At 49.2% G+C, this 16,896-nt stretch overlaps 1 protein-coding gene across 1 annotated transcript in view; it reads right to left on the reverse strand.

The window, feature by feature from the left end:
* The window catches only part of DSCAML1 (DS cell adhesion molecule like 1), a gene marked incomplete at its 3' end in the record, with an annotated part of 341,904 nt that overhangs the window by 15,988 nt on the left and 309,020 nt on the right, over positions 1 to 16,896 (reverse strand). The window contains exons 18-20 of the mRNA XM_082626503.1: positions 14,415 to 14,561; positions 11,964 to 12,119; positions 4,717 to 4,856 (exon numbers count right to left, since the gene is read on the reverse strand). Coding sequence (XP_082482629.1) covers positions 4,717 to 4,856; positions 11,964 to 12,119; positions 14,415 to 14,561 — 443 coding nt within the window. The remainder of the gene's footprint in view (positions 1 to 4,716; positions 4,857 to 11,963; positions 12,120 to 14,414; positions 14,562 to 16,896) is intronic.

Genomic DNA, 16,896 nt, shown 5'->3' on the forward strand with positions numbered 1-16,896 from the left:
ACAGAGCTCCCTGGCAAACTCCTCCTCCTGCCTCCCTTGTGGAGATCTGGCCTTGAATCCAGGAGGTCCCTGAAAGCCACCCTGAGCCCTAGTAGTTGGGAAGTCCTCTCAGGCTGCAGCACTGGGGGACTGTGTGGATATCTGCAGGTCATATCTGAGCACGAGGCAGGGCAGGGCAGTGGCTTTGATACCTGCTTGCCTCACTTGCTATATGATCCACAGTGTCTCCCATGGTTTCTGGGGCCTCAGTTTTCTCTCCTGCACACTGAGAAAGCGATACAGCTCGGCCTACCCTGTGTGGTTACAGTGAGGCACATATGAGGCAAGGGGTGTGCAAGTCTTTTGTAAAAGGGGAAATGGTCTTCTCCTGGCACATTTTTCTGTGAGGGTGGAGGTGTGTGTGTGTATGCACGTGTAGAGAAAAGTTGAGTGTACTTGCTTGTGTGTGTCAGTGTGTACCTGAATGTACATTTGTGTCTACACAGGGCAGGAATGCTTTGGCTTCCCCCTGAAGGCATTAGCATATTACCCAGATCCTGGGTGCCTTCTTTTAACCTGGATTCCCCAAGAATGTCCTGAAATCACTTTCAGAAATACACAACTCTACTCCCAAATAAAGTCCCAGTGGATCAAAGGTTAAAAAAAGGTAAAACTATGAAAGAGGAAACTATAGGTTAATATTTATCTGTCCTAATAACAAAAATAAAGGAAAAATCAAAAATGAAAATGATTTATAAATTTAAATCATACAAAAAGAAAACCTATGGTATAATAAAAACTAGAATCAAAGGCAAGCAAATACTTGCAACATATATGGTCAAAAATGGTTATTATCCTTAATATGTAAAGAGCACTTACAAATCAATAAGAAGAAAACCACGATACACCCAAATAAAAAATGGACAAAGGACATGAATTGACAATTACCCAAAGATGAAAAAAACATCCAGAAAACACATAGCACTAATCAACCTAACTAGTAATCCAAGAAATATAACTTAAAACAAGACCTCTTTTTAAAAAAATCCCAACTGTCAAAAAAAGAAAAATATATAATACCTTGGATTAGTATGGGTGCAAGGAAGAAGTATATGCTACTTATAATGCTGTATAAGAAGTATAAATTGGTGCAAAATTTCTGAAGAGTAATTTGCAAACGTGTATGCAAACCTTAAGAATGTTCATACTCTTTGTGACCCAGGAATTCCTATGGAAATTTAACCTAAGAAAAAAATAAAACATGTACATAAAAACTTTTATGAAGAACTCTCAATGAAACATTATAATGGTGAAAAATTAAAAACAGATTAAATATAGAATAATTGGGGGACTGGTTAAATAGATTATGTACATACAGATGACATTTTAAAAGAATACTTGATGTCATGGAAATTCCCTGGTGGTAAAGTGGTTAGGATCTGCGTTCTCACTGCCAAGGGCCTGGGTTCAATCCCTGGTCAGGGAACTAAAATCCCACAAGCCATGTGGTGCAACCAAAAAAAAAAAAGAATATTTGATGTCAAGAATATTTCAATAAAAAAGAATATTCGATGGTGTGGGAAAGTGCCTTCATATGTTACATGAAAAATGCAGATTATATCACATTGTGTAAAATTTTATTTTAATTTTGTAAAAAACCCAAAACAAAACCATGGTATACGTACAGATCAAAGACTAGAAGATTATACACCAAAACGTTGCCAATGTTTATCTTTAGGGAATGAGAGTACAAGTAATTTTTACTTTCCTCTCTATATTTTATATATTTACAGAATTTTCTACAATAAAATTGTATTATTTTGATAAGCAGAGAAAAACAACAAGTGTATTAAATTGTTTGGTAAAATTTCTAACAGGACTCAAGGCAGCTCTGGCCAGCCCTAGGGTGTAATTCCTGGGATCCTGCACCATATGTAGTTTCCCGCATCTATTCTGAGGATTCCACACACACAAGTTCATACACTCCAGTATGTACACACACAGACTCACACGCATTTGCCTCTCACCCCACACTTACTCCCACAGTCTTGCACTATCACATGTACACGAGTGTGCCCTCACTCCTGGAGCTCTTTCATAAATGAATTTGTGATGCAGTTGTTTGGAATCTGGAATATATTTCTGCAAAGCAATCATATTACACAATCACATGTGGTGGTTAGGTCCCCTGGTCCCTCCTTCAGCCCAGCCCCTGCCTTGCAACATGGCTGAACTGCAGTTCTCATCACATTAGCACACCTGCCCCACCCACCATGTGACAATGTCTGATGGGAAATCTCCCCAGGAGAGAGGAGGTTCCTCTATGCTCGGGGCATAAAGAGGAAGGAGGGAGGCTCCCCAGGTCTCCAGCAGCAGGAGGAGGGCATGGGGACCAGGCACTCTGCTCCGGAGCCTGGGAGATGTGTCCCCAGCCAGTTGACTGGGCATCCTGGAGCCTGAGTTAATGAGGAGGCTGAGTTCCCAGATACCAATCCCTTTGAAAGACTTCATTATCAGAGGAAGTAATGACCATACAAACCCAAGCTGGAGAATGAGTTCCCACCCTCTCATCAATTTATGAAGGGAAACTTGCCCAACGTCCAAGGCTTTACAATTGCCAGGGTGCTAGTAATTCATTCATCAGACACGTATTCTGTGACAATGATGTTCCAGGCACCATGTTCCGCAGCTGGGGACCCAAAGATGAATAGATAGATGCTGCCCTTGTCCTCACAGGGCCCCTCAGACCAGTGCGGGAGACAGGTGAGTGAGCAGCTAACTGCCAGCTAATGCATTCAGCGTGTGCTAGAGGATGAAGAACATGCCATGGGCGGTAGGATCAGCAGGGCAGAGGGGTGGGGGGTGAAAGGCAGAGCGGCTGTCCAGACGGTGACAAGCCGAGTGTAACAAGAGCCTAGGATGTGTGTGAGTGGGAGGGGGGCAAAAGGGGCAGAAGACATGGCTGAAAATATTGATTGGAAAATTGGTACAACCCCCCAACAATGGCAGGGTGTTCTCAACCTAACACCTGCAGACCCCGTGATCCAGGAGTTCCTCTCACAGGCCCAACAGGAACGCATACACAAGAGCACCAAGAGACATGGACAAGAGTTTTCACAGCAGCACCATCTGTTATAGCTCCAAACGGAAAACTACCCAAATGCCTATCAACGGATAACACAACGGATAAATAAATTGTGATACACACACGTAATTGAAAACTATACTGAAGTGACAGTGAGTGATCTCTCACCACACACAACAATATGGATGAAATTCACAAGCTCAAAATAATGTTGGGTCAAAGAAGCTAGGCAAATGGTGTGTGTGTGTGTGTGTGTAATATAAAGAACAAAAAGAGGCAATGCTAATCTGAAGCCAGGATGGTGGTTACGCCTTCAGGGGGAGGGTGGTGACCTTCTGGGGTGTTGTCCTGTTCCCTGCTCTGGGAATCCCCCCTTCTGCATACTTGGATGTGTGAAAATTCATGGAGTTGTATAGTCATCATGTATGTACTTTTCTGCATGTGACACAGTGGCTGTGAGGATGGAGAGGAGGGGACGGAGTCATTGAAAAGACATTTCTGGGCTTCCCCTCTGGTAATAGAACTCTGGCCTCACTGGTGAGGAGTGGGGCCACCTACGGCTCAGAGGGTAATTCAGAAAGACCACAGGAAAGCAGAGAACAGAGGATGAGATGAGGACGCAATTACCGAGCAATTTCAGGGCGGCTTTCCGGGCTGCCGGAAGCTCATCTGCAGGTGCTGGGGCTGTTGTCACATCACAAGTTGCTGATGGAGGGAGAAGCTGGCCTCCATCTGCTCCCTGCTCTCCCCGGTCCTGAGCACATCCCTTGATAGTACTCATGCCCCCCCCAGGGAGCACCCCTCTGCTTTTCCCACTAGACTGAAAGCGCCCCAAGGGCAGGTGTCTTTGCACCTGCTCTTGTAACTATAAGAGGTGTGCTCCAGAGCAGTCACCCAGCAGAACTCTGGTTGAGTGGCTGGAGATAAGGAAGGAGGCAGAGGGAAGGATGCCTATTATGGGATATGGGTGCATATCCCACGGCACCCGCCCTCATCCTCTCCTCTCTCTTAGCAGCCCTCAGTAGAGGGCAGGGGTTAGCCCCCCGCACTGTGCCCCAGCCTGGGGGCTGCCCACTTTGCTCCCGGGTTTGGGCAGACAGAGCTATCTCTCAGTCCTCTCCCCTAGGCTAGGCCCAGACCCTGGCCCAGAGAGAGATGCCCTTGCCTTCCCCCATCTGTCCCCCATCTTCTCCTCTCTCTTCAACTGGCACCATGCTGAGGGGGCCACTCAGGGTAGAGCTCCAGCAGCCCTCCAAGCCCGGACTGATCATACTGAAAAGTTGATTCATTTCCAAAGGCCGAGGGCCAGCGAGTCCCCAGTCCAGAGCTCTGGGATCTGCTAGGAGCTTCCTTGGTCAGCCAGACCAGAAAAGCCAAGGCCCTGTCCTCCCACCTGCTTGAACGTGACCCCTGACTCAAAGGAGCTTCCAGGGCTTGTGGTAATCTTGCAGCCCCTGGAACAGAGGACTGACCCAAGATGGACTGGGGTAAGGCTTTAGCCACTCTTGGGTGACCAGTGCCCATACTTATCCATGAATCCAAGAAGAAGCACAGATATAAGCAGCCCCAGGGTTTGGCTCAGAAGCCAGCTGATCTACAGGTACTTTCTCTTTCTCCTGTCCTGCTCATCATTTGGCCCTGGGCCCACTTACCGGCTGGCCAGACCCGGGGCTGAAGCAGAAGATGGTGTACTTGCGGATCACCCCGTTGGGCTTGGTTGGGGGGAGCCATGACACAACCACACTGCTAGCGGATGAAGGGACAGCTTTGATGCCAGCAGGGGGACCTGGAACTGAGCAGGGGAAGGTCGGGTCAGTTTGGAGAAAGGAGGAGCAAAGCCTTTGGGAAAGAATGCAGGGTGGGGAGAGTGAGGCAGATCAATCTGGGAGCGCTTCCTGAAGGAGGCATCTCTGAGCTGTGGTTTAAAGGAGGAGGTTCTAGCATGGCCAACAGGTGGTGATTATTAGGGGCTTGTAACAAAGTCTCTGAGATGGAAGCACTGGGAGTGGCCGGTTCAGAACTGTTTGGCCAGAACTAAGGACTTCAGATACACAAGAAAGAAACAGAACCCATAAGGAATTCATCTTGATCCCAATCACCCTAATCTGATCCCCACCCCAATGCTCTACTAACGAAGCTTGTACTTAGGCCAAACAAATATACAGGTCAATTTGCTTTTTGCCCTGTGAGCTCCTTGAGGCTGGGGACTCTAGAGACTCACAGAGCAGGCCTCCTCCCGAGGGTCAAGGGTCAGTGGTCAGCCAGTGGGTGACTGTGTTTCCTGCCATGTGCTCAGGGCACTGCCCTTGGGGGGCTGGCTAGGCCCTTTCTCTTTTCAGGAGGGAAAGTCTACTTTAGAATTGGCTGAGAAATCCATCCTAAGTGGATCCAATCTGTATGGATTCTGACCTCCCCTTGCTCCCATGTCTGAGCCTGCCTGGCCTGGCTGGGACCCCAGGGCTCTGCCTGGAAGACTGGAAGCATCCTGTTTGCAGCCCACAGTCTCCTTCGTCTTTCCCTTGTGTTGTTGTGACTTGTCTTCCCTCCTGGGAGCTTTTATGCTCCTTTGAAGATTGTGATGGTATACTATTCAACTTATTTTACCTTTCTGAGTCTCAGTTTCCCCATCTATAGGGACATAACAACCACATTAAAGGTCTGTAGTGAGAATTAGTTCTAATTAAAATAAAGCACCTGGCATGGTGCCTAACACACAGATGACACTCAGTAGATTGTAACAACTAGTATTTTTGCATTCCCTCCCCTGACTCTTAGCTTTTAGTACCTACTTCAATTTTTAAAATCTAATAAGTGGTCAACAATTCTAGGTTAAATAAAATAATTTAAAACAGCATCATCATCCATCCAGGGACCTGAACCCAGAAGCTCGCAATCATCCTTAACTCTGCCCTTCCTCACTGCTATAGCCTTGCCATTTACCTCTGCTAGGGGTCTCTGCAGTTTCGGGATGCAAGGGGGTCTATGGATGGCCACTGGGGCAATTTGCAGTGTTCAAATCTTCTCTGTCGTTGCATACTTTTTTTTCCTTATCAGTTATTGAGAGAAATATGTTGAAATCTCCCACTACGATTATAGATTTATCTATTTATCCCTGTAGTGCTGTTGGTTTTTGTTTTATGTATTTCAAGGTTATTAAGTTCATAAAAATTTAGAACTGCTTTATTTGCCTAGTAAATTAAGTCTTTTACCATAACAAAGTGTCCTTCTAAGAATGAGTTTTTGCCTTAAAGCATACTATGTCTGATATTAATATTCCAGTTTTCTCTTAGTTTTGCAGGGTATGTCTATCTTTTTCCATCTTTTCATGCTTAACTTTTCTACACCATTATGTTTTAGATGTCTCCTATAAACGGCACATATTTGGGTTTTGTTTCATTGCTAGCCAATCTGGCAATCTTTATCTTTTAATTGGAGAATTTAGTCAATTTATCTTTAATGCTATTCCTGATATATTTGGGTTTAAATATCCCATCTTACTAAATACTTTCTATTTGTCCCACCTATTGTTTTTTCCTTTGTGCCTTCTTTTGGATTGAGTATTAAAAATACTCTATTTCCCCTCCTCTGTTAGTTTTGCTATAATACAGTTTTTAATTACTTTTAGATTACAATGTGAATCTTTGCCTTACCAAAGTCTAACATTATTAATTGGCACTTTTCTTCTCAGACAATGCAAGGACTTAGAACTTGCATTTACCCTCTCTCAATTTACATGCCATTGTTGTATATTTTAATTCTGTATATATTTTAGATCCCCCTTCAAGACGATGACATGATCACCATTTTATGCAATCAATATTGATTTTGATTTACCCATATATTCACCGTTAATTGCTCTTCTTTCCTTCCTACATCACTGAGTTTCCACCTGGGATCATTTTCCTTCTAGTGAAGGAATACCCTTTAGTATTTCTTCCAGGGCAGGTAGGTTGATGATAAATTATCTCAGTTTTTTTTTTTTTTTTGGTCTGAAAATGTCTTTATTTCATCTTAATCTTGAAAAATATTTTTGCTAGGTATAAAAATCACAGGTTGATAACTATTTTTTCATACATACTTTAAATATACCATTGTATTGTTTGCTGGCTTCCATTGTTTCTGATAAGTTAGCTGACAATCTAATTTTTGCTCCCTTGAAGGTAAGTGGCCTTTTTTCCCTCCTGTTGCTTTTAAGATTTTTCTCTTTGTGTTTGTTTTTTAGCAGCTCTACTATGATAAGCCTAGGTGTGGATTTCTTTAAGTTATTGCCTGTGAGGGTTGTAGAGATTTGTGCATTTGGGCTTGATGTCTTTCACAGCTTTGAAAAGTTTTCAGACATTTTATCTTCTGCTCCATTCTCTTTCTCCTCTTCTTTGGGATATCTTCTCACATCTTCTATGTCCTTGATATTCAGAATGTGGTCCATGGATCAGCAGCAGTGTCACCTGGGAGCATGTTAGAAATGCAAAATCTCAGGTTCCACCCTAGATCTACTAAATCAGAATCTGAATTTTAACATGATCCCCAAGTGATTTGTATGCACAGTAAAGTTTGAAAATCACTGCTCTATATCTCTTATTTGCTCTTTTATTTTCCATTCTCTTATTTGCTGTTTTATTTTCCATTCATTTGTCTTTATAATATCAGAAGATATTATCTTTTGACGTATCTTCCAGTTCACTATTTATCTCTTTGGCTGTGACTAATTTGTTGTTAAACCCATCTAGTGAGTTCTTAATTTCAGTTATTAATAGTTTTTATTTCTAGATTTTCCATTTGATAGCTTCCAATACTCTTAAAATTTCAAATTTCAATTGTTAAGAATAATTATTTTAAAGTCCATATTTGATAAAACCTATGTTTGGAACTCTTGTGGATCTGTTTCTTTTGTCTTTTTCTTTTTCTGCTGGCTTTTGTTCACATTGTCACCATTATTTTTTACTGTATGCCAGACATATTATTTGCAAAATTGTTTGTGGAAATAATTTGAGGTCTCAGGTGATGTAATCTTCCTAAAGAAAGAATTCATGTTTGCTTCTGACAGGCATCTGCAATCTGGGGCACTAGCAACCTGAGGTCAACTCAATCTAATTTCTAGGACTGAGATGATTTGAGGCTGAGCTACTTTTGGTCCACTTTTAATCTTAGAGTTCTTCTACCCTTCATGGTCTCAACTCAAAGTAGGCGGGGGTTGGGGGGTGAAGGGGATGGGAGAAGGGTCCACCAGACAGACCCACACACCCTAGCAGGCCCTGGCCTCCAATTAATGTCTTTCTAGTACTGCTCAGTTTCTCAGTCACTGCCTCCAGATTCAGCAAATGCCCCCGAGGGGAAGAGCTGTTCCAGATACCAGGCTCACCTCCTGGGCCTCCATTCTTCCTTGGATCCTGGCCCAGTAACTCTTTACTTTCCTGCCAGCTCTCTGATACCTTGAAGCAAGTATTAAAAAATATTTTATTCATATTTCCTAGTGTTCCAGCAAGGAGGAGTGTGGGTTTGAGTTACCACGTCTACCATTCCTGGAAGTGGAACTCCTCTGATATGTTTCCCTAAACGTGTCCCTCCTCCTCCCTTCATCCTCACTGTTGCTGAACTAGCACACACCTTCCTCTTCTCTGTCTAGATGCCCACAGGTTCTAAGAGGCCCCTCTGACCCAAGTCCTTATCCCCCCCATCCCCTTCCTGCAATCAATCCTCCATGCTTCTACAAGAGTTACCGTCCTAACACGCGGCTCTAGCTCAAGCCCCTTCCTCAGTTAAAGACCTTTAAAGTGGTCTAAAATCCAACCCAACTTTGCACTCCAAGGTCATGTAGCTAGGTCTGGTATTCACAGGGGAGACAAGCGGTAGGCAAGAGGTTTTGTAGCTCATGAACTGAGTGCAGCCAAGCCAGCCTGAAACCAGGCTCAGACTGAGAGATCTGGACTTAAGAAATGAGCTTGAATTGATATGTTTGCATTGTATCTTTTTATGTATCTTGCCTTTCTCTAAATTTTCTGGTAATTTTTTTCCTTTGGTAAAATGCAAGTTCCTGAGGGGGAGTGGTCGTGGTGGGTATGGAGTCACAGAGTCTTCAGATTAGGGTATCTGTCCCATGGAGCAGCTGGAATTGGAATGTGGGTCTGTCTGCTTTCCAAGTCAGCTGAGTAACAACTGTGATGACTACCACCTACAGATGGGAGAGTCTGGTGGAGCTGGAGCAGCACGGCTGGGGCAGGCATGGCTGTCCACCTACCCCTCTGCTATCATTCCTTCCTCTTCCTTGCAAACAGAGTCTCACTCTTGCTTGGGTCACCCATGCTCCTCCACCCTTCAGAGAAAGCTGTCTCCATCACCTATACCAGAGGATTTATTAGGCTTAGAGTAAGTCAGCCATGATATTTCCCTTCTCCTTTCAGTGACTAGCTTTGCTAGAGGCATATTGCCCCACTGTGGCCGATGGGAAATGAGCATGAACCTGTTGAGGGGATTTCTGGGAAAGGTTTTTTTTTACTCCCAAGAGAGGCCCATAGGAAGAGACTGCTTCTCTCATCCTGAACTCTGTCTTGTCTGGCGTGATGCCTGGAGCTGCAGCCATCTTGAAATCACGGGAGGAACAGCTGACAGGCTGAGGATGGCAGAGCAGAAAGATGGGAACCACTGAGTTAACCAACCCTGGAGCTGCCCTACTCAAGACTTCTTGTTATATATGATAATAAATATGCTTATTGCTAAAATCTACCAAAGGCTTCCTAACCGATACCAGTGGTATGATGGAAAGTATAGAGGCTAGGGAGGCAAGAAAGCCTTGATTTGCCACCCATTAGCTTTGTGACCTTCGGCAAGTTGCTTTAGCGCTCTAGGGCTCCGTTTCCTAGTCTCTAAAATGGAAAGAATACCTATCCTGTAGGGCTATTGGAAGGTTAAATCATGCTTATGATGGCACGTCACACACATGTCAAGTTATGACCACTGTTCTGGATGAGATCTCATCGGACAGCAGGCTCCTTTTAGCTTAGGCTTCCCTCAAGGGCACCTGGGTCATCAGAAGCAGTCATTTCATTGCCAGCTCTTGGCATGTATAAAGCAACTACCATTTGCTAGCACTTGACATTTTAGAAAGGATTCTGTAGCTATGTTGTTTCTTACAACGTCTAGGTGAGGCACTGTCCCCATTTTATCATGAGGAAACTGAGGGTCAGAAAGGTTAAGTGACTTGCCCATAGGTGGCAGGGCTGGGGCACACACGGCTGCTGTGTTTACCAGTGTCCCTTCCACTCGGGGAAGCTGCTGCCTTAGGACCTGGCCCCTGCCTGTGCGTATCCCTGTGTGTGGCTCCGTAGGCAGCTCAAGGGTAGGGGGTCGACAGCTCCTTGTAGGGAGGGATGGTGCTCCTAGACCTTTGGATACCCTTGTGGGGTCTCGCCTTGGTCAGTTAAACATGTGTAGGTGCTTACAACTCAGGCCTTGCATCAGAATAGGACACAAAAAGTCTGGGGGTCTGGGTGGTTAATTTCTAGAGGCCAAGAAGGTGCCAGTGTGTGTGTGTGTGTGTGTGTGTGTGTGTGTGTGTGTGTGTGAGTGTGTCCTTGAGGCCCTGAAAGGGGCCAGGCGCTGAGCACCCTCTCCGTTCAGTCTCCACACAAGAGCAGGTGGAGCTGTCCCAGGAAACCTCGATGGGCGGATTAATGACAGGAAAAGTAGGGCGGGCAGGTTGGTAAATATTTAATTGCTCAGAGCTTAAGTGTGGGAGGGGGATGATCTGATGGAAAGGGAGGGGCTTAGGGAGAGTAAGGAGCGTTAATCTGAGCTGGTCTGGTCACCAAGTCACCAAGCGCGGGGCTGCACTGGGAACATCTCCATCATCACATTAGAGCCGCTCCTTTTAACTCCTCTCACCCCTCCAGCTCCTTCTGCTAAAGTGTCTGGGTAGGGCCTAGACTGTGGGTCTCTGTATCCTTTGAAAAAACTGAGGCTGCGTGGGAAGAAAGCCATGATGGCAACCCTGGCTACCGTTTATTAAGCGCCCAGTGTGCGTAAGGCACTTAACATCAACCGACTCTTCTGCCGATACAGCACCTGGCTCAGAAGGGTTAGAATCAACTCAGTGATGGGGTTGGGGGGCGGTGAGGAAGGAAGTGGAAGACGAGCTTGGAGCTGTGCATGGTTACACATAGCACCTCCTGGACCCGGCAAGGCCCCTGGAGGTGTCAGCTCCAGCTCAGACAGGAAGTCTGGCCCTTCTCCCAACCTGATCCCTCCTGGGATGACTCAGCTCTCAGCCTCCCCCATCTGACTCCGTCACTCTCCCCTTGAGGTTTGGCTCCTTATCTCTGTTTTCTTCCAGTTCTGCCCCCATAGAGAAGGGCTTTGAGATCACAGCTCCAAGTGGAAGCACATCCCATGCCCTCCCTGAGAGCCCCCTGCACACCAGAGTCCAGGGCCTGGCCCATTCTGGGGCCTCTGTGGGGTGATTGCCGAGTCCCTAACCTAGGATATGTGGGGTGATGCTCCCTTTTCCCCCAGTCCCAACCACCTGTATCCAGAGGACACCAGGCTGAACCCTGCAGGGGAGCAGATGCCCTAAAGTATGCTCCTGGGGTGTGGGGGGACCGGCTTTATCCGGCCTCTGACCCAGTGCTGCAGGGGGAGGGGGTACGGTGGCTCGTAAGGTTATGCTCGAGTCCTGGAGCACCTCACCACCATTTACAGTAAGTAAGCTGTGTTCTCCCAAAGCAGGGCCCCAGCGTCCTCAGAGTCACCCTTCAGCGAACCAAAGGGACAGGAGAAAGGACGGGGCTCTGCTCTCACCCTTCTCCTCGGGTGAGCAGCGGGGCGGCTCGAGGGCAGTGCTCAGCAGCAGGCCCTGGGAGCTGCCGCGCGGTCCGAGGCCAGGCCGGGGCTGGAGGAGCGCACTCACCGTCCTCCTTGGTCTGGATGTAGAGCACGCTGCTGCGCACGCCGTCCCCGGCCTGGGTGTAGGCCAGCACCTGCACGCTGTAGTTGGTGAACTTCTCCATGCCTCGCAGCTCCACCCTCTCCCGCGTGGTGGTGATGTTCTGCATCTCGCCCCACTCTGCCGGACACGAGCAGCCCTTGAGTGTGGTCCGGGCCGGCCAGGCCACGGTCCCCCAGCCGCTGCCCCTCCGCCAGGCTGGGCTCGGGGCCGGCCTGCTCCACTGGGCTCAGACCTTGACTCCATGGTGGTAGCGACTAGGGGGACCCTCCACCTCAAGTTCATGGGTGTGGATGTGGGGCACTGCTCCTGGACCACATTTCTCCCCAGGTGGACCAACCAGGGTGAGCGACAAATGCCAGCTGGGCCTTGGCCCCTAGTCAACCTTGCACCAAATTCAGCTTAATACTCTCCCCATAGGATAGTCCCATCTCTCATCTCTCCAAGCCACATTTCCCTGTCCTCCACCCAAACCTCTCTCCATGTGAGGGACCCCAGGAGTGACTTGGACCTGGAGGGGAGCCTGGACAAGGCGCCCAGGCAGCAGCTGTTCCTCTTGGCTGCCCGGCACCTCCTCGGGCTCTCAGCTCTGCCTAGGCAGTGGATCCACGGGGGATGACAGGCTGAGGATGCCTCCCCCGCACCTGACCACTCCTGGACCAGCACCCTGAACTCTCGAGAGGATAAGGGGTCAATCCCCGTTACCCTCTCCCCCCAATTGAGGACACCCTCCCTGCAAAGAACCCGCACAGAGAACGCGGGCGAGGCTGGTGGAAGGGCCAAGCCTTCCTCGGGCTCAGCGAGGACCTGTCATCCTGGCTCTGCCAAGGAACGCGCTGTAGACTCTGAAGAAGGGCTTAGGGAGAGGGTCCCGTGGGACGGCCAGGGCCTTAGGAGGAGGAAAGAGACAGACTCCTGAGCTCACAGCCCTCCCCCCGGTACTACCGGCTTTTCAGAAAACAGCCCCAGATACCGGCTTGTAGAAGACTAGTGCCGGCAAACCTACCCTGGCGCCTATCAGGGACCTGGCGCAGGCAAAGGCCTGGCAGAGGGCCCGGCCAGGGGTAGGCAGCAGTCGGCCAGATTCCAGAGGGTGAGGACGCCAGGCCCAGCCTGAGGGGACTCCAGGTGGGTGCAGGGGAACCTCAGAGGCCTGAGTGGTGGGACCTTCCTTTTTGGGAAGGTTAGAAACCAGGGTGGACTTGTCTAGGACTAGAGACAGAGAAAGACCCAGGAAGAGGGCAGCATGGCCATCAATCCACGTTGCCTTTGGAGACTAGAGAGGCTGATGCCTTCCTCACCTGAGGGCTGAGTGGGGAGCCACAGGCTTAGGAAAGTGGAAGCAAATTCTGGAAAATGAGGCCCCATCCCTGGCTCAGCACGGATATGTGAGGCCACCTCATCGTATAAGGCCTTGGGAGACCTTCAGGTCTCTGTGTTTGGGGAGGAGATGATGGAGGTGTGGCAGGGAGAGACAACTACTGTCAGCAGGGCTTCTGGGCAGAGCAGAATCCAGGTCGGGAAGGGGAGGGCCGCTGCCACGGAGGGATGACCATGAGCTGGAGTCCCAAGGCCTCCAGGAGAGAAGGGAGGAGCCAGGGGACAAGTGGCAAAAGGCTGAGGATCTGGGGAGGCAAACTGATTTCCGTAGTTTGGGATGCTGGGCCTCTGGCTTGCAAGACTGCAGACTTCCTGGTCACTGCAAGGGCTCTGTTACACCACTGGGCAGGGGCTTGGTGTGTCTGGGGCTACACAAGCCTGTCTGGACTACTGGATCCCAGGGGAAGGCAGGCACCCGAAGGGTCGGGCCATTGTCGTTTTTTCTCCTTCTGCCATTCCTACCCCCAGCTCTGCCGTGCACCCTTCTCCAGGTCCTGGGCGGCTCATCTGCACAGACCACATGCCTCGCTGTCCGTCTGGCTGAGGGGTGGCTCTCCCTGGGTTCTGGTGACCCTGCTTCCTTCTCTTGCCCCTTCAGGCCTAGGCGTTGATGGCTTCCTGCTTCTGCTAGTCCCAGGGGCCCCATCCTCCCTCCAGACTCCTTGGAAAGCAGCGTCTTCATTAAAGTCTCCTCACTTGCCCTGTTTGAGCACACCACCTGTCCCCTGACTGACATGGCCACAAAGTCCTAATATCAACACATTCCATCAGAAAAGCAAACGTGCTTGTCTCACCCCTCGAATCACTGCCCAACATACTGCTGTCCAGGAGCAGCTGGTGTCCATCCCCACCAGGGAGATGACTATGTGTACCCCACCCACCCTGGCCCCGGCTCTGACCCCGGGATGACAGGTATGGAGGAGGGGCTGGACTTCCACTCGACATCCCATGGAAGATGCTCAGCTCTTAGTACGGATCTCCACCGGCCCCGTGCCTCTCGCTCCACGAGCCGGCCACCACTCCCAGCAGACTCACCCCCATCGACGTAGAGTGACCAGAAGATGACCCGATAGCCTTTGAGGACGCCGTTGAGGGTGCTGCGTGGAGGTTCTGACCAGGAGATGACGGCCACGTCGGAAGTTATGGACAGGGCTCGGACGTTCTCAGGGGGCTGGCTGGGCACTGCAAGTGTGGGGGTAGAGTTGAAAGGCCTGGTTAGGAAGGTACAGGACACGTCCATGCGCAGGCGGGGCCCCGCTGCCCAGCCAGAGGAACTTTGGGTTACACAAGTGGGAGGCCCTCCTGATTCAGTGAGTCCCAAGAGTTTTGGGCTGGTGACCGGGAAGTCAACCCAGTCTCTTTTCCTGGAGATTTGGGTGAATAGAGATCTTTATAGCTTGGTTCTTGGGCTCTGGGTGGCACGTTCCTGGTTCTGGGTAAACGCTGGGGGAAGAAGGTGATGAACTCCAGGCATGAGCCCCTGGGGATTCACCAGTAGGCACCACAGCCCAGAGAGTCCACGTCCGCTGAACGTAACAGAACCTGGAAGACCAAGCCAGCTCTGGAAGGATCTGTAACCGATGCTCTTATCTGATGGCTGCCAGCCCTCTGTGTCACCTGAGCTCGGGGTCTGAACCAAGGCCCAGCTCTAGGGACCCTTCTGTCCTCATACCAAGCTGAAGGGAAGGAAAAGAAGGAAAGAGGATTTCAAGCAACCCTGGGGCAAGGGGAGAAGAGGTTCCACAGACACCTTTAGGACCTCTAGGATCATTACATTTTTGTCCCTTGTGCCTGCATCTGAAGACACCAAAATGCCTTGGGTGATGGAAAACACTCTCTAAGACCAACTTGGGTGGTCTGCCCTGCCTTTAACCCTCTCCATCTGAGACCTACCTTTGAGCTTAACCTAACTCCCACCCCCTGCGGGCGGCCCTGCTGCATGATGATGATGAGAGACAGTAGTGACACCAGGCCGCAAAGAGCCACGTTGGCGAGTGACAACTTTGGTGGCACTTCCACTGGCTTCTGAGGAGCTGGGGGCAAAGGGAAAGGCCACGTCTGCTTTGCTCTGAGTGGGAGAAAGGAGGCACAGGCTGGATGGAAGGTAATTAGATCCCGTTGCCCCACAAGAGGCAACTCTAATTTTTATGAGCATTTAAATGATAATACATCATCCTAACGATCCTCTTTGAGAATGATTATCGTTTCATATTACTTAGGTGTAAAAATATAAGCACCATGTAATTAGGGACCCAGTGTCATAAACTAATACAGATCGCCCGTTCGAACAAAATGAAGGTAATATAATTATGGAAGAGACACTATTGCTAAAGCAGGGGTCCTTGAATACCCCAGGAGGAGTGCTAATATTGCAAGGGAACGATCAGGATCTGACAGGCTAACGAGGGCCTTAATTAAGTGTGAAAAACTGCTGAGCAAATGCTGCTGGAAACTTTCATCCCCTTCTCCTCCTTTGTTTGCAAAAGGACTCCACAGCCCATGCTGATCTCTCCCTGTTGGTAATCCCAGCACCCACCCCTCACTGCAGCCCCCCAAAGCAAGGGAGGTGGGGCTCTGATGGAGGCCAAAGGTGGGCCTGGCCTGGCTGTTTTCTGGGATGGCCCCAGTGGACAGAGTTTAGTGTCTGGTCAGGGGTGCTGGGTGGTCTTGGGGCAGCTGTTCCCCCTGGACATGACTTCCCTGAGCATCCTGCATCCACGTCACTTGGTCTTGCATCCAGCCCTGCCCCCAAGCAACAGGGTAACAATAGGGTGAAGTAGAAAGAGGATGGGATTCAGGGTCAGGCCTGCATTTTGACCTGGACTCTTCTTCATTAGATGGGCAATTCTGGACAGGTTCTTAACCTCCGTGAGCCTTGGCTCCTTTTATGGGTAATGACCTGGCTGTTAATGCTGTGGTTCTCACAGGTGCTCCCTACACCAGAAGCATCAGCATCACCTGGGAATTTATTAGAAATGCCCAGTTTTGGCCCCCACCTCAGACCTGCTGAAGCACAACTCTGGGGGAGGGCCCAGCCATCTGTTTACAGCCCTCTGATGTGCGCTCAGGTCTGAGAACCACTGTGTCAGAGCACTGCTTGGGATTGGTACTGATGGTGCTCAGAGGCGACAAGCTGATCTTCCTCAGTCCAGCCGGGCCCGTGGCCAGCAGCCGGGCCCGTGGCCAGCAGCAGGGAAGGGAGGGGGCTGATGGGGGGCTGGTGAGGCTTCGGGCTGGTGGAGGGGTGGGGCAGCTGGTGGCAGGGGAGCTCAGGTGCTTCTCTGTACCTCTGTGCATTCTGTGCACCTTTCCCTCTCTCTGTGTTCTCCCTTTTCCCCAGGGGCCCAGTGCTCTGGGGCTACTGACACCTGCTCTCTCTCAAAGCCTAGCTTGTGCCCCAGAGCAATGAAATGGAAATCTCTGGGGATGAAGCAACAGGATTTTTAAAACTCCCCAGATAATTCCAATTTGTAGCCAAAGTTAAGAACCACTGGTACGAGCTAATCTATTCTCACGC

Source organism: Mesoplodon mirus (genome assembly GCF_964341445.2).
Source record: "Mesoplodon mirus genome assembly, chromosome: 7".
Lineage (NCBI taxonomy): Eukaryota > Metazoa > Chordata > Mammalia > Artiodactyla > Ziphiidae > Mesoplodon > Mesoplodon mirus.